General features: G+C 33.8%; 2 protein-coding genes across 5 annotated transcripts; one reads left to right on the top strand and one right to left on the bottom strand.

The window, feature by feature from the left end:
- Positions 1 to 464: 464 nt before the first annotated feature.
- Positions 465 to 16,899, top strand: LOC110696586. Of its 3 annotated transcripts, none has more exons than XM_021873923.1 (17): positions 465 to 851; positions 1,145 to 1,328; positions 2,369 to 2,736; positions 2,827 to 3,052; positions 3,122 to 3,355; positions 3,439 to 3,554; positions 4,496 to 4,594; positions 4,716 to 4,803; positions 8,536 to 8,762; positions 9,827 to 10,011; positions 10,173 to 10,372; positions 12,812 to 13,144; positions 13,229 to 13,330; positions 13,541 to 13,838; positions 14,096 to 14,244; positions 14,346 to 14,630; positions 16,327 to 16,899. In XM_021873923.1, exons 3-17 carry the CDS (start codon positions 2,438 to 2,440, stop codon positions 16,540 to 16,542), a joined length of 3,057 nt encoding a protein of 1,018 aa, XP_021729615.1. In that variant the 5' UTR covers positions 465 to 851; positions 1,145 to 1,328; positions 2,369 to 2,437; the 3' UTR covers positions 16,543 to 16,899. The 3 variants fall into 3 exon arrangements, with proteins under 3 accessions (XP_021729615.1, XP_021729613.1, XP_021729616.1); XM_021873921.1 differs by having other exon boundaries at positions 2,364 to 2,736; XM_021873924.1 differs by lacking the exons at positions 465 to 851; positions 1,145 to 1,328; positions 2,369 to 2,736 and having other exon boundaries at positions 2,842 to 3,052; positions 3,154 to 3,355.
- On the bottom strand, positions 16,815 to 19,867 carry LOC110696588 (nodulation protein H-like). Of its 2 annotated transcripts, none has more exons than XM_021873925.1 (6): positions 19,573 to 19,867; positions 19,165 to 19,415; positions 18,177 to 18,435; positions 17,837 to 18,016; positions 17,323 to 17,478; positions 16,815 to 17,151 (listed from the first exon to the last, which is right to left on the bottom strand). In XM_021873925.1, the coding sequence occupies exons 1-6, from the start codon at positions 19,606 to 19,608 to the stop codon at positions 16,978 to 16,980; spliced, it is 1,056 nt and encodes a 351-aa protein (XP_021729617.1). In that variant the 5' UTR covers positions 19,609 to 19,867; the 3' UTR covers positions 16,815 to 16,977. The 2 variants fall into 2 exon arrangements, with proteins under 2 accessions (XP_021729617.1, XP_021729618.1); XM_021873926.1 differs by having other exon boundaries at positions 16,815 to 17,148.
- Positions 19,868 to 21,740: the final 1,873 nt, after the last annotated feature.

The following is a 21,740-nucleotide window of genomic DNA, read 5'->3' as shown; positions in this document are numbered from 1 at the left end:
TATTGTCAGACTTATTGGACTCATGGTGAGTCCGATCTCACGCAAATCGTTTCCATAGGATTAAAACCGAAAATCCAATCAAACCCAAACCATCTAAATTTAATTTGTACTAATTTATATCCAAATAAGAAAGCTTAGATTTTATGGTCTAAAATTAATCAATAGCGTAAGTATTTAGCATGCATAGATTGAACCCCAAAGTTTTGGTTGTCAAAGAAATTTTTTTGATGAATACTTATAATACCATGTCTTTAGAAACTACAAGAATAACATTTTCAACTCATCACAATACAAGTCCCACAAGAAAATCATTTCTTCTTCATTAAGTAATCTCTTCTAGAGCAATTCAATGCTAAAATAATTTCCTTGATCATAATTCAAGCCTTCAAAAATGCTGACTAGTTACAATTTAAAAAATTACTAGAAGATATCATTCAAAAATTAAAAAATATAGCTAAAAATCCATTATAAAATTTGTACAGTATAAAAAAGGAAACCAACGTAGGCAAGAAATCCATTATTCCAAATTTATAAAATTTGTAAAATATGCTAAAAATTACCTAAAAATCTCACATGCAAATCTAACTAAACTACTACTTCCTTTGTCCTCTTTTCTTCTTCTACTCTCTTTTCACATGGAAAAAAATAAGCATTTTTGATTTGGGATTTTGAGTAAAAACAGAATATGCTCTTTTCTTGTTTTTTGCAGACATTCTCAAATACCAAGTTGGTTTCTTTTCTTTGATTTATTCAAAAATATTTTAAAAAAAATTAAGAACACCCACCGCCATTTTTTTCTGTGTTATATACTTTTTCTTCATCCAATTCCAAATGTTTCTCTCTGCATTGAGGTAATCATCTCTCCTATAATCTTGTTATTTCTATTCTGGGTTAAGAATTTGATCATTTCATATGATAATTGCGTTATTTTTTTTATTGATTTTTGAAGTATTATTGATTTGTGATTCTGGGTTTTTGCTGTTTTATTGGTTTATATGAGAAATTTGGTGGGTATCCTTTTGTTTAATTTTGATTTAGGAGTATGATCATGAATCTGGGTATTTTAGTTTTGATTTGGTTTGCGTTTTGTAACCCTAATTTGTGTTGAAATTGGGATTGAACTTTGTTATCTCAATTGGAATAGCGAATAGGTCATTAGAGAGTGTTTGTTACACAACAAAGAAGCTGAATCTATTAGAGGTTTTTCACTTGTGCGCTGCGTTGCTGCACCCATCCCTCTCTCTCTCTCCCCTCCATTGAACCGCACTCCAAATTCGCCGTTGAAGCGGCTTGTGAGCTTTCTCTTTTCCACTGAAGCAGCTTCTGAGGTAAGATGTTTTATCTTTTTTTTTAAAGTCGTCTAATATCAATTTGTTAATTTATTTATTTGTACAGTCAATTTTACGGAATTTCTAAGGTGAATTACTGAACTATTCAATCAATCAATCAAAACCTTAATACTATAAGTGGGGTCGGCTACATGATTTACTGAACTATTGATTATAATAATTGAAAGATTATAACGACAAATTTTATTGAACTATTAGTAATTTAACGTGATTTTTTGAGCCTAGTCTAGTAATTGAGTGAAATTTTGTTGCTAATGTGTTGTAGGCTTTTGTTTATATAACCCTTTAATTGTTAGAATGGAATTATGAAAATGGAATTATTCTCCCTGGGCCTAGAATGACCGCCCTTTCTGCCCTCTGGCTAAGGGACTGCCTGGGGCTACACAGGTAATAGAAGTGGAACATGCATTCACTTTGCTGCTGAACTTAAAAACATATAGATTCCTTTAACAAGCTTTACTTTTATGGATTTGTTTGCTGCATATGGGTATTATATATACTCCCTCCATTCCAATTTAAGTTAATTTATAATAATTGCACTATTTGCATAATATTTTTAGAAATTGAAAAAGTAGAGCGGAAAAATTGGCTGGTGGGTGTAGGCCAACTTACAGGAAAACTTGCATATAAATAGATTTAAACTTTTTTGTATTATCTCAAAATGGAATAGTTTACTTAAATCTTGGGACAAAGAATATTTTATAGGGTCAAGCATTGTTTTTAGATGCAGCGTTTAACTGTCATATGTTCCAGTAGTGATGCCTTCACCTGAGTTGTCCTATTTTAGTAATAATGGAAATCCATTATCAAAACTCCTCTGATGGCCAAAGCATAATGGCTTAAACATCCATTATTATTATTATTATTATTATTATTTTTTTTATTTTTATTTTTTCTTTTTCTTGTCAGCTCTGTTCAAGCATTTGTGGACATACTTCTTATGATTAACTCATTACTCAGCTCATTATCCTTTTATATATGAAAACTTTGATTTTGATATCTCAATTTGAATAGGTCAGTTGAGAAAGTTGGTTCCACAAGAAAGAAGCTGAAGCTATTATACAAACAAGTCCTGGTTTCTATTGCAGATGGGCTCTAACAGGTCGGCTGCTGGATTACTGGATACAATTAGAATGGAAAACTTCAGGACTATACTGCCTCATAGTTATCCTTATCCACATGAACATTCCCGTCATGCCATCATTGCAGTTGTCCTGGGATGCCTTTTTTTCATATCATTTGACAATATGAATACTTTCATACAAGGGTTTGACAACAACATTAAGTGGTGGTCTATGTATCTTTGTTTGTTTGGATTTTTCTATTTTTTCTCATCACCATTCATTGGGAAAACAATTAAACCAAGTTATTCAAATTTTAGTAAATGGTAAGTAGTGTGTACATTCTGCAATTATCTTTTTAGATGTTTGTTTTTCGTGTCCATAACTAATATTTAGTTCATTGTATGACTATACAGGTATATTGCCTGGATTTTTGTGGCAGCTGTATATCATCTCCCAAGTTTTCAATCAATGGGAGTTGATTTGAGGATGAACCTTTCTTTATTTATCACAATATATATATCCTCAATTTTGTTTCTTCTTGTTTTCCATCTTATTTTCTATGTGCTTTGGTACCTTGGTCTTGTTGCCCGTGTGGCTGGAAAGAGGCCGGAGTTCTGGACCATCCTTCAAAATTGTGCTGTAAGTTTGACACGCTGCTTGAGTACATTGTATGCCTTTGGTTCTTTTTATAATTCTGATGATTTGCAGGTAATTAGTGTTGCTTGCTGTGTATTCTATAGTCACTGTGGAAATCAAGCTATCGTGAAAGAGAGAAAGAACTTCAGCTGGTTTCCCTTTTGGAAGAAGGAGGAGAGGAATACGTGGCTTGCAAAATTTTTGCAAATGAATGAATTCAAGGACCAAGTGTGCTCTTCTTGGTTTGCTCCTGTAGGCTCTGCAAGTGACTATCCTTTATTGTCAAAGTGGGTGATTTATGGTGAGGTATGTGATCAATGTTTTAACTTTCTTGGTGAATTTATCTGTAAATTACCATAATTTTTGGCCTAATCTTTTGTTCATGGCAGCTAGCTTGCAGTGGCACATGTGCAGAGTCACCTGATGAAATTTCCCCTATATACTCCTTATGGGCAACATTTATAGGTCTATACATAGCTAATTATGTAGTTGAAAGGTCAACAGGGTGAGTTACTACTCTCTCATTCCCATTTTTGTTGCTAAGACTTCATTTTGCCTGTCCCATTTGTATTACTGTTAATTGTGAATTTTATCACCTTATGTCTGAACATTGTTTTTTTATCTCAAATATATATATGAAACTTGGGTTTAGTTCTGCGTGCTATTAATTTGGAGAAACATTTATCTTTCATTGGAAACATTGTTTAGTGTCATATGCTATACCAATATTAAGAATCTAACATGGCTTTCATTCAAAGCTTTAAATTCCCTTAGTAGTATGCGATACCCCAAATGAATTGGCTGTTGGCATGTGTGTGTGTGTGTGTGTGTGTTTTTTTATTTATTTATTTTTTTTCAGAAAACCAGAAGGTGATCTTTGCCAATTATTGCCTTTGGGAAAAAACACTTTTGCCACTTATTACCTTTTTAGGAAATAAAAATAAAAATTACAACCTTTTCTTATCATTTACATAGATAATGCTACCCTTATTGGGTTTTGTCTGGTTAGATCTGTGAAATTATTAAATTTTCAGGTTCCGGAATTTGAAATGTTTGTGATGAAAATAACCATTAAAAGTTGGCCAAAGGTAGATTCGCTGACTTTAGAGGTTATCTGCAAAAAAGACTACAAGTCACAAAGTAATTAGTAAATTTTCCAAACTAAAAAGGCATATGAAGAATACCCCTATCTGCAATAGTGATTGGTATCCAATGATCTAGCACTTAGCATCAATCTTCTTACTTTGTGGCGCTTTCATTGAAAATTTATATCCACTGAAAATATCAGATATTATATACGGAATACATCATAGTATGAGAAATGCATCACAGTAGCCAAAAATGGATGCTGATACATATAATTCTTTGCTAATGTTTGGTAAGTATTTGAGGATTTCTGATTTTTTTTTCTTTAATATTTCTTCCTATTCTGTTGACTACAAACAGATGGGCTCTTACTCACCCTTTGTCATTGAAAGAATACGAGAAATTGAAGAAGAAGCAGATGAAGCCTGAGTTCCTGGATATGGTTCCTTGGTATTCTGGGTATTAGTCCTTGCCTCATTTTATGTGTCACAGTTTGTTGAATTCTCTCTCTCTCTCTCTCTCTCTCTCTCTGGGGACTTCTGAAATTTATTTGACAGAAGTTATAATTTCAATATTTCAGGACATCAGCTGATTTATTTAAAACTGTATTTGACCTTCTGGTGTCTGTAACGGTGTTTCTTGGGCGATTTGACATGCGTATGATGCAGGTATATATTATATCCAAAACTTGATTCCTTAAATTTATGTTTTTTTTTTCCTGCTCACTTTCCGTTTGTGGTTGGGTTTTTTTTTTTGTTCTACTCACTTGACTTTATTTCATTTTTGGCATACCTTTATATTCATTTGTGTGTCTCTGTGTGTGTGTGTGAAACAATTATATCCTGTTTTGGCAAGAAAACTAGGTATTGGCCATGCCCCGGATCTTTATAAATTTGTTTTGATCAAAATGAAATTAAAAAAGGTTAATGTTCAACAATATTAATAAGTGAATGAAAATATCTATCTATCTATCTATATATATATATATATATATATATTTTTTCCAACAATAGGCTGAATCATATTGTTATTATTTTAATAATTATACTACTAAATAATACTCTATAACTATAATTATATTACGTATGATAAAATGCACAAATGAAAATGATTTAATTTTTGGTAAAAGATAATGAGTGAATATTATTCCCTCCGTTTTTTTAATTTGCATCACTTAAGGATGCGCGGAGTTTTAGGAGAGTGAATTTGCTACTTCCTCTGTTCTTTTTTACTTGACCTCTTTCATTAATCACGCTTGCCAATGCAAAACTTTAGTCATTAGTAACTTTAATTCTCCATAAGTAAAAATTATAAAATTTATATATTATGATAGTACTTATTTTGACTATTCCAATAAGATCCCACATGAATATATTTTTTCTTGCAAATAATTCACAAAAGACGGTCAAAGGAAAAGTGGTGAATAGTGTAAAAGTCAAAGCGGGTCAAGTAAAAAAGAACGGAGGAAGTATAATATAAAATTGTGAGTGGATTAATAATTTATTATAGTAAAAGTGATGTAAGGACCATGAAAGTGAAAATATGTGAGAGAGTAATGGGGACCATGAGAGAGAAATGATAAATTAATTTGAGTGGGGTTTAAAGTAAGAAAGAGAAATGATAAAATATAGTATAAAGTTACTATATATAGAAGTGATGCAATTAAAAAAAAACACCCATAAAAGGCAAGTGATGCAAATAAAAAAAAGAAAAAAAAAGGGAGTATTAGTAACTTATAGTGAAATTTTAATTGAATGTGCAATGTACCACGTAAGAATATTACCTGCATTATTAGAGATGAGAATAATCGAAACTTACTACCTTCATAGTATAAAACTATAAAAGTATAAACGAGAATTTTATGTTACGAAATCAAATAATAAATAATGAAATATTACTCTATGTAATTGCTTGATGGTTATTGAATCTAGAATATTAATATCCAAGGGATCACTACTGGCGTGATTAATTTCTTTCTAATTAAATTTTATTTTATTGTGCAATTACCAAGAGTTAAAAAAAATAAAATTGGAGGTTATATAAATATGAAGAGGTTTCTATTAGACTAAACATTATTATAGAGAGGTTACGCTTATGAAAAGTTTTCAAGTAGGTTAAATATTATTAGCCTCCCTGTCAGCTTTGTTTTTATAAGAAGGCTTAATGTAGCGCTATGTCATGCCAATACAAGGATGCCACATGTCATCGTAGCATGTAGTGGCTTGGGTTTTAATAATATTATAGATAGATTATAGATAGAAGATAGATAGATTTATATATTATAGATAGATTATAGATAGAAGATAGATAGATTTGTATCTAACCTTGTAATTCTTGTGAAATTTAACACACCTAAATAAATTCAATTATAGATACTTTTGTCATTAAGACTCAAGCAATCAAAAGTCTTTTAAATGAAATTCAAGAACCCTTAGGAAATTACTTCAACGTACATTATGATGAACATTAACCACCGAACAGTTTCTTTTCAAGATGCATGAACTTCTCCCTTTCTCCTTATCAATAACTTTTATTCTTCCTTTCTCTCACCCATGTGATACTTCTCTCAAGTGGATAGGTCTTCACTTTCTCTCACCTCTATCAAAAACATAGAAAAAAAACCACTACGTTTCTAATTCACCTTTAATCAATCAAATTTATCATATTTTTGCTCTCCTAAGATCGTAACAAAGTGGCTAAAGGGAATTTTAATTTAAGGACAAAAGGAGTATTAAAATTCAGGGGGGAGGAAGAAGATTGGGGATCTAAAAGGATATTTTAGGGATGATCCTAGAGAAAAAATCTGTGCAAGTCATGATGGGAATAATGAAAACAAGAATGTTGGTTTGAGCAATTTAAACAATTGTGAGATAGTTTGACCAAGTATAGTTTTGCTGCTCATCTTTGGCCTTTGCATGCTTGAAGAATAGTCGATTTTTAATAGTTGTCTTTCTAAAAGATCTCAGATTTTCTTTGGTGGAGCTGTTATGCACTTTTCTTTTTTTTTCGACTATTTTTTTTCTTTTCCCAAATAGATAGAAGTTATAAAATGTATTTAGTTGAGGAATAAATCCAACCTTATATCTTTTAGCTCTTTTCCAATCGCTTATAAAAATCCCTGCTTATATCCCTTCTTGTAACCCTTTTCCCCATTCCCACCTTCATTTAAAAACTCAGTTTTAAAGAAGTTAAAAGCTTTGCTTGGATAATTAAATTAGTTTGGTTTTGCACCATGATAAGATTTTTTTCTTTTTTTTTTTTTTACATGTGCTTATGTTTGCATCAAAGTTCTAACGTGTGTGATGAGAGGCTTGCATTTGAGGGATCCGGTGAGGATATGTCCATATGTGAGAACTCATACCTATATGAGAACTGATCTAAAATTTAGAACAAAAAAATTTAGAACACATGATTTAAAGCTTAGAACATATGAGTAAAATTTAGAACATCTACTTGAGTAATAATTTAGAACATCTTATTTTAGATTTAGAACGCGTGAGTAAATTTTTAAAAACCTGATTAAATTTTGAACATGTGATTAAAAATTTAGAACATGTGATTAAAAATTTAGAACATCTGTTTAAGATTTGAACATGTGAGTAAAAATTTAGAACATACGAGTAAAAATATAGAACACCTGATTTAAAATTTAGACCATATAAGTAAAATTTAGAACATGTGAATAAAAATTTGGAACATATGAGTAATAATTTAGAACATTTGATTTAATATCAGGAACATATGATAAAAAATCTTATAACACAATTTAGAACATACGAGTAAAAATTTTAGAACATAAGAGTGTTCTCACATATGAAAGACTTCTCACATATAGGAGTGGTTCTCACGAGAGCCTTATATATATATATATATATATATATATATATATATATATATATATATATATATATATATATATATATATCTTACATTGTGTGATTATTTATAAGTTTGTGGCAGATAAAGAATTGTAAGTTATGGAGGTTGGCGTGCATGTTGTACTTTGCTATATGGCCTTTTCTTTAAAAGAAAAAAATGGGTGTTATAATGGCCACAACTTGCAGTCTGGCACAATTTTGTTAGCTAGGAGGAGATAGGGAAGCCCAAATCATAAGGATCATTCATCGTTCAAACTAGAACACATTCCCACAAAGTAACCACCACATATCCCTTCCTACAAAAGTTGGGATGATAAGAAACATACTCCTACAGTCCTACCTCACGGTTGGGAGGTGGGGGCTCTACTATTGAGCTCCCACTTAATTCTCTTTTGGTTGTGGACTATAGAAAAGTGTTGCCTTTTATAATCTAAAGTTCTAAACATGCTAATTATTTATTTATTATATCTAATGAAGTTATTATAATTATTTTTGTTGCTTAACTTTAGTTTCAATGATCAGGCAGCAATGAACACTGCTCAAGAGACAGAGCAAGGGGATCCTTTTTATGATCATTTCAAAGAAAAGGATGACTTTTGGTTCGATTTCATGGCAGATACTGGTGATGGGGGGAACTCTTCATATTCTATCGCACGACTACTTGCTCAACCTAATTTATATCTGAAAGATGGCGACTCTGTACGACCTCTTCCACGTGGAAATTTACTCCTCATTGGAGGAGATCTCGCGTAAGCTCATGTCTCTGCATGTGTTATTTGATATCTGCCCATATAGTAAGCTATACAAAATTGGCTCTTGTACTTCCCTAATATGTTATGGGTACATGTGACTACAAGCTATATAAACATATTTGTTGGTAAAGGGTGTTTTTGTCATGGTTTCATTTAATATAAGAAATATATTGTGTGAGAACATTTTTAGTGAGTACAAAATGTGGTGAGATGAGAAAACTCATATGAGTGAACTCAGAGATGATTACTTCTAACTTGATCTTCTCACTTAGCAATAATCCAAAGCAGAAATGACCTGGTTCAAGTGTTCAATTCTTTTTTCATTAGCCTAACTAGGTTTTTGAGTGAAAGTAGCATAACTTATCTGATTAGTGAATACAGCTAGTAGAGTGTATTGTCTTCTGTGTAGTTGCCTCTTGCCATTGGCCCAACCCTAGCTTTTCTTAACTAATACCTACAAAAACCAACATGACAATGACTTGAACTGTAGCTTGCCTGACTTGAACTTGACTAGATGAGTTGTTCTTGTTCTCACACAGTCATACAGCAATGACCCATAGCAGAGAGCCAGAGATGATCTGATTCTGCTCATTTTGGCTTGATCTGCGGTGTTTCTGAGAAAAACTAGCACCTCTTTCAGATTAGAGTGTATTATCTGGAATGTAGCTGACTTATTCATTCAATGCCTGCTACTAAATCATTTTAGTCTGCATTATTGGTGCAAATTGAATTTGTAGTGTGATTGGACTACATACACACATCTGCTCATTTGCAAAAAGTTCATGCATAGTTTGTTATCATCATTTTGATCTGATGGCCTTTTCCTTTCTTTACATCCTTTGCTTATGAACTGATTCAATGCAGTGGTAGTCATTCCATATTTGGCAAGATGCTGAACACTTTATACATTCTCTCTACCCGCTTTTCACTCAAACCTCTTCATCACCATGCCTATACCTTTTCTAGACAGATCCACATCTAATTATTCTTTTTATGAGTAGTTTGGTGCAATTTAAAATAACTAACGGATGTTAACTACAATTCTAACTTGTTTGTTGTAGGTACCCCAACCCATCTGAATTCACATATGAGAGCCGCTTCTTTCGCCCCTTTGAATACGCACTCCAGCCTCCTTCCTGGTATAAAGAAGAGCATATAGCTGTAAAGAAGCCAGAACTACCCTGTGATGTGCCTGATTTGAAACATTATGATGGACCTCAATGTTTCATTATCCCTGGAAATCATGGTTTGTGCTGATTTCTCTTAGAAACTACGTATTCTTTATATATATATATAGATTTCTTGTAGTTTTTATGGTGCAATATCATTCCAAGTCTTTTTCACATTCTGATATTAATTAATGGCTATGGCAAGTAGGATGATTTTGTCCTTTTTTATCACTCACAGATTGGTTTGATGGCCTCAACACCTTTATGAGATACATATGCCATAAGAGTTGGTTTGGTGGTTGGCTTATGCCTCAGAAGAAGAGTTACTTTGCTTTGCAGCTTCCTAAAGGATGGTGGGTATTTGGTCTTGATTTAGCACTCCATGGTGATATTGATGTTTATCAGTTTAAGTTCTTTTCAGAACTAATAAAGGAAAAGGTACCTATCTCCTATTTTGGTTTATATTTATGTGTATCTTATCTGGGCCTTTTAGTTTGCAACTCTGATGCTTTGAATTACTTTTCATGTACATGATGAAATTCATGGAGATACTTTCTTAAAGATAATTATTTATGCAACTTCTTTAATATGCATGTTTTCGTTGATGACTTCAAATGGCTGAGATTCTTGAGATAGTGCGCGTTACATGCATGATTAATGCAAATTAAAGAGCATTTGATTTACATGTATTGCTCCTGTTGTTATTTATATGTGGTTTCTAAATGAGTTTGCTGTAAATAGAAAGGGTTGAGTAGTGAGTTGCTTTCTAGATAGCTATATATGGCTGTGTGCCTGTGTGTCACGAGATGAGTACATATTCCACGTGTGACGCTTAACTCTTGGAGGCTTGATCTAGGCTAGCACATGACAAACTTCTTCTTATAAGCAAAAAAACATTCTTGTTATGGCGCTTAGAGGCCTCTTGTGAGCGCAACTAGTGGACTACACATTACTTGAGCCGCTTTCGTACAACATAAGTGACATGTCTATAACACGCTCACCAAACACGGAAGCTACTCGCCAGCACAATGCATCCCCTTTCTTAGCACCACAACCCGAATCGTGAATCCTCTTTGACACACTGCTTCACCATTTTTCAGTGCCTCGTCCATTCTTGATCGGCTCAACATGTAACCTTAAATTAGGATCCGCCATGTACGTATTCCTCGTCAAGAGCGCTCCCTCCCCATGGTTAGTGCACCAACCACAATGATTTGATGCCACACCAAGTATCGAATTTTTAGTTGCCCTTTATACCTGTGCCAAACCAGGTTGTGGTGTCTTCCTCTGTGTTGGTGCGTCACAATTCAAGATGGTGGTCCTTTATGATTTCGAATGTGAATGGAATCTCGTCCTCTTGAAAGATATTCTGATGCCATTTGTCATGGGATGAGCGCAAACACACTAACCTGCAACAAGATCCATGCATTGATATAGCCACATAGATGTAGGGAGTTGCCTCATATAGGGTTTGTTGTACTATGTGTAGAGAGGTATGAGAACAGAATGGAAGAATTGGAGGAAAAATAAGAGATAAATTGGAAAGAAAATTCATTGAAGTTAAAAGGTTATTTTATTCATTTAATTGTTGTATTTTAGTTGTTTGAATTTAGTAGTTTTTATTGGGAGGCTAACTCCTTAATATGTTTCCCATTTTTAAAAAGTGTACTAGAATTTTTGAAAAAGTTTCTTTCGCAAAAAATAATCATATCATTATCATAATATTAGAGCTTTTCAACTTTTCAAGTGTAAAATGACAGAAAGGACATTAGAAATTTTGAAAAGGGTGGAACAGATTCCTTTGCAAATAATTTGAATGGAATTGAAATTAAAATTTTTCGTTCTTGCTAGTATTTAATTTAAGTGAGCCGGAATAAATTTGTTTCACCATATATCTTTGGTATGGGTTTTGATTTTGGTCGGTCAATAAGAAACACCTATCATATTACACCCACATTATGGTGTAGTTTATGATATTATGACTTAGCAAGTTAGTATACTTAGTTATACATAGGTTGTAGCTGAACTTGATATCTTTTTTATTTTTCCACTTATATAGGATATGGCATCATAGTTGAATTCGTTCTTAATTGCGGGTATGTAAATGATCATTCCCATCTACTACATATTGTTCTTTTTTTCTCAACCTCTTGAGCATTCATTACCAAATCTTTTATTCGAAGCAACTAAATTGATATTCATATGCTATTTTCATCCTTTCAATTCACAATGCATGTGCATAATTATGTGTATAGGTATGTGTGCGAGTTTGTGTGTATGTCTTGCTTGCATGCGTGTAAATATCATAATTGATGAATTTATTTATTTGCATGCGTTTGTGCTGTCCCTTTTATGCTTAACATTTTGTTAGTATATATCTAGACTACACCCTCACCAACCTTTTGTTGTTGGCGTTTTTCACTTATCTCTTAGGTTGGCCTAAGAATTTTTTACTATTGCACACATGTATTACTTGATGACGGAGTCGTCCCAGAACTGTCTCCCTTTTATATTTGCATTACCATAGCAGACTAACAGAGAAGAACCTCAAGCCTCATATAAGACTGATTTTTTCAACTTGGCCCCCCTTCCAGTTTAGCCCTAGGCAGTTGAACTCCCCGCCCAGGGCAGGGCCTGTTTGTATTCTTACGTGATTTCTTTACTGGTGCTTTTTTCTGCAAGCTATAGAGATTGAGCTGTAAGTTGAGTGCATAACTAATTATAGAAAGTCATTAGTTTATGGCACTATAATTGCCTATAATTATTATTATTATTTTTTATTCTTTGATTTTGATAGAAAGTATCTAGTACTACCCTTCTGGAGTCTCTTTACTTTATTGCTGACTAAATGTTCTCTCCTTGCTGCCACTGGTTTAGGTCGAAGAAAATGATAATGTAATTATCATGACACATGAACCAAATTGGCTACTGGATTGGTATTGGAATCATTCTTCTGGAAAGAATGTGGCACACCTAATCCGTGACCATCTAAAAGGAAGGTGCAAGCTCCGTATGGCTGGTGATTTGCATCATTATATGCGTCATTCCTATGTCCCATCTGATAAACCTGTTTATGTGCATCACCTCCTAGTAAATGGCTGTGGTGGGGCTTTTTTGCATCCCACCCACACCTTCAGTAATTTTAGAAAATTTTATGGTACCCTGTATGAAATGAAAGCTGCATATCCTTCATATGAAGATTCAAGCAAGGTAAGACTAAACTTCCAGAGTCCGTTTATTACTTGTTATTGACTAATAACTACTCTAAGCTGTCTACTTGCAACACATTGGCAGATAGCTTTAGGAAATATATTGAAGTTCAGAAAGAAGAATTGGCAATTTGACTTCATTGGTGGAATCATCTATTTTGTTCTAGCCTTTTCTATGTTTCCACAGGTAACTATCACCTTCTATTACTTACACACGACATGATGATGTATTGATTAATTCCTACCCCTCTATACTTCAAACTTCTTCTTTGGGTTGAATTCTCCTACAAACTTACAGTATAAGCTGTATAACTAGGCTGCCTGCTTTCCACACTGTATAGATTTGTCTGGCCAACTTCCAGAATCTTGGTTCTGATACTTTATTATTCTTATATAGTGTCAGCTTAATCATATCTTGCGAGAAGATTCCTATTCTGGTCATCTGAGAAGTTTCTTTTCTACCGTGCTGGATTTATTATCATATGTGCTGGAACACTCTTACGTGTCTTTCATAGGGACTATGCTGCTGTTAATAACAGCAATATCTTTTGTCCCAACAAAATTCTCACGTAAAAGGCGGGTAGTCATAGGAATCCTCCATGTATCAGCACATGTGTTTTCTGCTCTGATCTTAATGTTGCTGCTGGAGCTGGGTGTTGAGATGTGTATTCGGCATCAGCTGCTGGCAACCTCTGGTAGGTTTATTCTTATTGGTTCCTATGATAGTTTTATAATTGTAATGTAAAGTAAAATGTTCCTACTTATTTTTTTTCTAAGTAACTTTTTTGAAATGCACAATAATATAAAATGTTCAGTAGGGGACTTTTTTTTGCTCAGCTTTGAGTCATAAGGTGGTCTAGCTGTGGTGTGGTTAATATGCCACTATTGGCACTCCTGTGCTGATTTTCAAAAGCCTGGTTATGTTTTATGCATTAAACTGCATTCCTTACAGGCTATCACACTTTATACGAGTGGTATAGACAAATGGAGAGAGAGCACTTTCCTGACCCAACTGGCCTTCGAGCACGTATTGAACAGTGGACTTTTGGGCTTTATCCTGCATGCATCAAGTATTTAATGTTTGCCTTTGATGTCCCTGAGGTACATAGCTTTGAATAATCGAATACAAATGTCACTCTCTTTCTTTTGTTTTATTCTTTTTTTGTTTTGTATACCTAGTCTAAAACTGTGGGAAAAAATAGGTCATGGCTGTCACAAGGAGCAACATCTGCAAGATTGGGATGCAGTCACTGTCTAGAGGCTATGCTGTAATATATTATGCCTCTGTTTTCCTCTATTACTGGGTATTCTCAACCCCAATTGTGTCTTTGGTATTTGGAAGTTATCTGTATGTTTGCATCAATTGGCTTCACATCCATTTTGATGAAGCCTTCTCCTCCTTGCGTATTGCAAACTACAAGTCATTCACTCGCTTCCACATCGACCGTAATGGTGACTTGGAAGTCTTTACCCTAGCTGTTGATAAGGTATGCCGCGTAATGTTTCATCCTATTTTCAACTTATATTTTTGCCTGTAATTTTACTGCATTGTGGCTTGTGAGAGATTATTTTTAGATCCCATTATAAGTTAGGACTTTTTCAATTTTGCTACCACCAAAAGGCAGGCACCTCAGTTTTGCTACCCCTCCAATTTTTTATTTTATTTTACTACCACCTATATCACAGTTGTTAAAAATTGCTACCACTTAACGGAATGGGTTAGGATTCTGTTAAGTTTATTAAAAAAAAAAAAAAAGTAAATTAAATTAAATTAAAAAAAAGATAAATAAAAAACAATAACCCAGATTTCCGGCAGCCCCTACCACCCGCCCCCTACCCCATTCCAGCCACGATTTCCGGCCACCAACTCCCTTCCCTTCCCGATTCCGGCCATCCCCTCCATTCCCCACCCCGTTTCCGGCCACCTCATCCCTTTTCCTCCCCGATTTCGTCCACCCTCCCTCCCCCTAGCCCACCACCGAAACCACCTCCCTACCTAGCCATCGCCAAAAGCCCACCCCTTCCTCAGTCCCAAAATCCCACCACCTCCCCTTCTCCAGCCCGAAATCTCACCCAAAAACCGCACCTCTAACCCATAAACACCAGCCCGAAACCAAACGGGTTTTAGGGTTTCGCTTATGGTGGTTTAGGGGTGGTGTTTATGGGTTAGGGGTGCCGGTTTTTGGGTGGGGGAAGGGGAGGTGGGGTCGATTCAGGGTGGGGGAAGGGGAGGGGGGCCGATTCCGGTGGGGGGGATGGGGAGGGAGGGTGTTTTCCGGTTTCGGGTGGGGGTTGGGGCAGCGAGAAAGGGATAAGGGAGGGGGGGTGGGTTGCGTTGGTGGGGAAAGGGATTGGGGTGGGGTCGCCGGCGCCGGCCAAAGCGTTGGGCGCCGGTCGCCGGCAGGGGGGAGGGTGGCTGGCAGTTGAGGGTGGTGGGCTGCAAAGGTGGAGGAAAGGGAGGGGGAGGGTGGCTGGGTTTTTCTTTTTAAAAAAAAACATTTTAATTTTTTTTTTTTTTTTTTTTTTTTTTTGAATAAACTTAACGGATTCCGTAAAGTGGTAGCAATTTTTAACAACTGTGATTTAGGTGGTAGTAAAATAAAATAAAAAAATTGGAGGGGTAGCAAAACTGAGGTGCATGCCTTTTGGTGGTAGCAAAATTGAAAAAGTCCTATAAGTTACTGTATACAAAAAGGTCATATAGGCATATAGAAAACGTAGCATTAGTAAATATTGTTTCTGCTGAATTGATTAGCAGAGAATTGGTGGTTGTCATAGAGAGTTGTATAAAAGGTCATCGTAAAATTTCCATGTATTTGTAATTTTGTTGAAACTTCTGTCAAGGTAAATTCTTGCTTCAACTTTAGACAGCCACACCTTTCAACTTATAAAACCTGATTTACTCCTGTAAGTCCAATCCTCTAAATTTTCTATGATACACTTCAAAATAGCAAATTATCTAGCCAAATATCTTTTTTTTTTTTTCCTTGAAAAATATCTGGCCAAATATCTTAATGTACGTAGAATCTTCTAATCTTGTCCAGAATGTAGTTTGTCACATAAGGTCTTAAAGTTGTCATTGGAGGCATGCTTTTTACTTCCATTCAATTATATACTGTTCTCAGTCTTTTGCTAACCTAGACAGTATAGACCTAAGAATTGTTCTTTGATTTCATTATACAGGTTCCAAAGACATGGAAGTTGGATCCGAAATGGGATGGGGAGCCAAAACAACCCCAGCAGCTAAACCACTATAGAAAGCACCCCAGCAAATGGACTGCCACTATTAAACACCAGGATCCATTATCCACGGTTAGGATTGTAGACCAATTTGTTATCCGCAAGACTGAAAACAGTGACATGCTCAATAATGGACCAGTACAGATCCAAGACCCGTAGGACAATTGGCAACATATGTAGATTTTATGCTTAGATAGTTGCTTAGGATAATTTACAGGTAAATAGTTAGGAGGGGGGGAGGGTGTCAGAAATAGATTATTCTCCCCCCTCCCCCCACCCTTTTTGTATATATATGTTTTCTGGTTAATTTGAAAGTTCGAAAATATCAACTGTTGTATCTTCACGATTGGCAGATGTAGTTTTGCTAGAAATGAAATCATCGTCTTGTTTGAACTGCTTATTACTCTGTCATTTCAAAGTAAAACTGCAAATTTGTAGCAGAATGTAATAAGGATGCTATATATAATGTATCAGGTAGCTAATTACAATTGCTCTCCCTTCAGAGATTGTAAAAAACTTGCACCTATTTCCTTTTGTGGACAAAATATGGCAAAAGGATGAATACATTATCAGCAAATACATTTTAACTTATCTTTATCTATAATCAGCATGAAGGAACCTCTCATATGATGTCTTCTTAAGTATGCTTTCTAACTCATCCCAGTTCTCGACTTGGTTTGCCAATGGCCCTCCGTGTATTTTCACTTGTCGGCTTGTCAGGTTTCTGTGAGGTACGCTGAGAAACTCTTGGATTTCCTGCAATTTCTGCTGTAATTTATGTTTGGATTGAGAAATCAGTTAATACATTTGATATGAAATATATATAACTCTTGGACTTCCTGCAATTTCTGCTGTAATTTATGTTTGGATTGAGAAATCAGTTAATACATTTGTTATGAAATATATATATCTCTGGGGTTTCGAAGAAGAAAAACTCACTGTGCAGTTGGATATTAGATCTTCATAGTGGAGCACGATGTGTCGTGTGCTGTTGAAAAACTCCAAGGCCTGAGCTATGATTGCTTCTTCCTGTTTTAGTTTAGGTTCAATTTCTGTGGCATTTATTTTCGGCTTGTAACTTGCCAATACTTGAGCCTGTGATATCATTGAACCAAAGAGGAGATAAGAAAATATGAGTCAGTAATTTGGGTAAAATAAACCCTTTTCTAAGATGATTTTTAAGATGTACAAAATATTTAGTGTATGCTAATCACTAAAAAAAATTGCTTAAAAAGAGCCCTTATTGATTAAAATATCAGAAATGATTCGGGGTATGTTTCAAATTTTTTTTTTTCCAAATATACTAACATCTTTTAGACAAAACGCGTTTAGACAATCTAAAATAAGATGAAAATAATTTCAAACAAAATAATTTAAAACAAATACGGAGTACTTCAAGCACCAAAAACTTTCTTTTTGTAACGAAATGAAAATAGAGTAATGAAATAAGGACCTCAATAGACGAATGCACATGAGATTTATGAGTTCCATTGAGCAGCTTAGTATTTTTGTCATAAGAATTTGCCAACACTGATATCATTCTCCTCAGTAAATTTCTTCTGAATAAAAATATTACAGAAACACCTTTCAGGTTGAAATACTTCACTATTTCTTCTTGGTTCTCCATCAAACCCTGAAACCAAAGCCAAATGATTTTGTAACTAAAAACAACTATGAAACATAAACCAACTCCCAAGCCGAAAAATTGCTACATCAGTCGGGTCTTAGTTGTCATGCTGCAAGTTTAAACTAGACTTCGAGTATTATTTTCTTTATCATTTTCTCAATAGTACCTGATTGAGCATCCACTTGAGTCCAACAGCAGCTGAGCACTCATTCTTTGAAGCACTATTGAACCAATCCAAATTGTAGACTTGATCTAAAGTTTTCAGAATCATTGACACATTATTTCTTCTCTCCTTAACTGAAAATACTTCACCATTCGAGCTTACGTTTATGTGGCTGTTCAACATTGTCTCAAACCATCCGCTACCTGATCTCTGCATTGATAAGATTGCGAATGGCCGGACTGGATTGCATTCACATTCTTCCCTATTGTATCACATTTGAATCACTATTATATAGACATTGTAGAGCATAGTTATGTAGCTTAAATCCCAAAAAATGATTAGTTTTCTTGGTTTAACCATAAAAAAGATATGCACATGTAATTAAAGTCATATTAAGGCTTACATCAAAGTACTGACTTGTTCAAACCTTTTTACTTAATTGACAATCTAGTTGAATGTACTTAGGTTGAAGCACGTTAGAGATTATTTCGAAATAATATCTTAACAAATTATAGAATGATGTTTCAAGTTAGATTAATACTCCGTACTTTGTACTAAACATAGATAAATAGTTTATACAAAGTAACAAAGAAAAGGGGTTAGTTATATCCAATTGTTTCTTACCATTCTTGCTCATTAAAAGCTAGCCGTAATTATCTTGTCGAAGGACTAACTCAACCAAAAGCTTAAGGTGATGGTTGAAGTCCCTCGTATTTATGTTTTATCACATCCAACTATTTATAATCCAAATACGACTACATAAGGCACTTTTACAAAAAATAAAAAAATAAATAAATAAAATTAAAAAAAAAAAAAGAAAAAAAAAAGTGAAATAAGCTGAGTACTATAACATCTATTGGAGGATCGGAGAACCCATTTTTATTGGAGGTTGACGAACCAATAAAAGCGCTTTAAAAAAAAACCCCGAAAAGGGGGGAAAATGAAGGAATATAAACTATGTTAAATGTAAGAAGAGAAATTATGAAATCACCTGGTAAAAGTAAGAGGCTTAGGGTAATGTATATAAGGAGATTCTGATGAATTACTTTGATATTGCAGAAAATTGACTTGAAAATTGTTACTTTTGATGAATTTGGAGGTTGTGATAATTATGGTAGGAGTGTTTACTACATTTAAACAGCCTGTTAAACCAATGTATACCCCACAAACCATAATCATCACTAACACTCCCATTCTCATTAGTAATGGTGATCTTTTCCCTCCTTTTATCACCCATTTTTCCTGTCATATACATCACATACATCAGAACAAAACACATAACTATCCTAAATCAAAAGTCGTGCATGTTGGTCGTGTAAATTTGTACTGTCAGACGTGACAACTAAATCAGTAGTTTGTGCATAACATGTGAGCGAAATTAACAAGTTCGAAAATTTACCTTGTCAAAGATACCATTCTCTTGAGCCCTCTTCATTTGAATGAGATTTTTTTTTTTTTTTTTTTTTTTTTTGACAAGATATTATATAAGCTTTTTATTTTAGTGTATAAAATTAATCGCCGGCAATTGCACGCTCTCTTTTATAATTGTAGTCAGCTTTTCTGTTTTTTTGCCCTTTTTTTTTAGTATTTTTGCATTAATTTAATTAACTAAGCATCTGTGATCTCTATATCTGCCTACTTTGCATAGACATAGTCAACTCTGACTCAAATAAACTTAAGTTATTGTAAAAAGAAAAATCAATTAGGATTAGTCAGTCACTTAAAGATAGCGATTAACCACTAAGTTTATGACTTTCATCGATCTAATCTTATTATTGGATTATTCTACATTTTTCCATTGGATAATATATTGTTAAAGATAGAGGTTGAAAAACACGAAGAATTATAAATTGTTGAGTTAAATTTCATTTTATTTTTACGGTTGTCTTTATGTAGACAATTTTCCGATTTATATATCTTACAATAGATGTGATTATCTTATTAGCGGCTTAAAGAAAGGTAAGGTTACTTTAAACTACTAGCATCAAACCAAATGTATCATTGCCTTTATAATCATGGAAAATTGTCCAACAATTTCCATAATTAGCGAGTTATGTCAATTAACCCTTTCGTAATTAAATTGAAAAAATATACAAACTACTTATTTTGTGTTTGGGAATTTGAATAGTTCTATGGAAAAATTAATTTTATTATTTTCTAACATCAACTAGATGAAATTACATATTTTTAACTTAAAAAATGAACAACTTGTAAAACGAATCTTGTAAGGATTATAGAAAATGACATAGGCTTGTACTTCTTTTTAAGGTTAAACTAGTGAGTAGTCCGGGCGTTGTCTGGGTTGTTATGGTTGTTGATGTGCAATCAATAAATTTTTTTTAAAGGTTTTTTAAAATTGTAATTGTCATTGTCAAACTAAAATTGAGTTTTTTTTAATATATATATTTTTTAATTGAACCTTGTAGTTTGCACTTATATAATTTTTTTTACGTATTATTGGCTAAGATGGTGAAATAGTTATTGTTCTTATAAGAGGTTGAGGGTTTGATCCTCTTTATCCTTACGTTTTTATATGGAGTAATGTTGGTTGCTTGGGTGATGTGGCATTGTTTGAGTGATAATGTTGGAAAGATGACGTGGTGAAATAAAAAAGGGACTACGTGACACACCAACGTTCTTAGAAACGCCTTTTAATATAATATAGATTGCGTCAAAATAAATCACATTAAGAGTAAGACAAACTAACATATGTACTAATTACGATTTAATAGATGTTTTAATGTTTACATACTAAATTTGTTACTGACAAGAAGCTTTGATACACGAAACCACATGACTATTTTTCCTTCGAACATTGTTTCCGGAATTCAAGTTATCTAACCAAGGCCTAAGCTACAACAAGACCCTAAATTGTCTCGTCTTTTGATTAAACCAAGCAACGTATTGAGCACTTCGAAAATAAGCAAATAAGGAAATTTACGAGAGAGCCCCGATTAATATTCATGATAAACAAAAAATCATTTATTTAGTGGTATCTTTGTAAATAAATCAACAAAATATTTTGTTAGTATGATATTTTCATAATTCAACATATGTGGGACCCGCATTTAATAAAAATTGATGACTTATTTACAGAAATGTCACTAGATAAACACATTTTTGTTTATCATGAATATTAACTTGTATTTTCTCGAAATTTACTTTCTTTGCTTTCGTAACAAAAATGATTGCTATAATTCATAACGCAAAACTTTAGTTATTATTCTATCCGTCCCATAACAAAGCGAAAAGGTTGCACATACGTGTGGTTTGTGTGAAGCCCAAATACACAAGCACTCTCATCAATGTGATTGGTTTGGGTAAAGAGTCTTATGGTAAACATACTTCAAATCACATTTTAAAAAAGTAAAAAGAAATTTGAAATTCAAATCATAAATTGGCTCGTTTAGATTGTATTAGTATCAAAATGGAAACTGTGCAACATATAAAACAAAAATGTTGTCAACCTACAAGGTAGTTGTCTACGTGGGTAACACATAAACTAAATGCTTGTTTCTCATTTGGAAAAATTGTTCTTAATAATACAAACTTTGGGCGATTATTTTT

The sequence above is a fragment of the Chenopodium quinoa genome, unplaced genomic scaffold (assembly GCF_001683475.1).
Source record: "Chenopodium quinoa cultivar QQ74 unplaced genomic scaffold, ASM168347v1, whole genome shotgun sequence".
Classification (NCBI taxonomy): Eukaryota; Viridiplantae; Streptophyta; class Magnoliopsida; order Caryophyllales; family Amaranthaceae; genus Chenopodium; species Chenopodium quinoa.
Note: the sequence above shows the minus strand (reverse complement) of the source record. Positions and strands in the feature narration are given on the sequence as shown.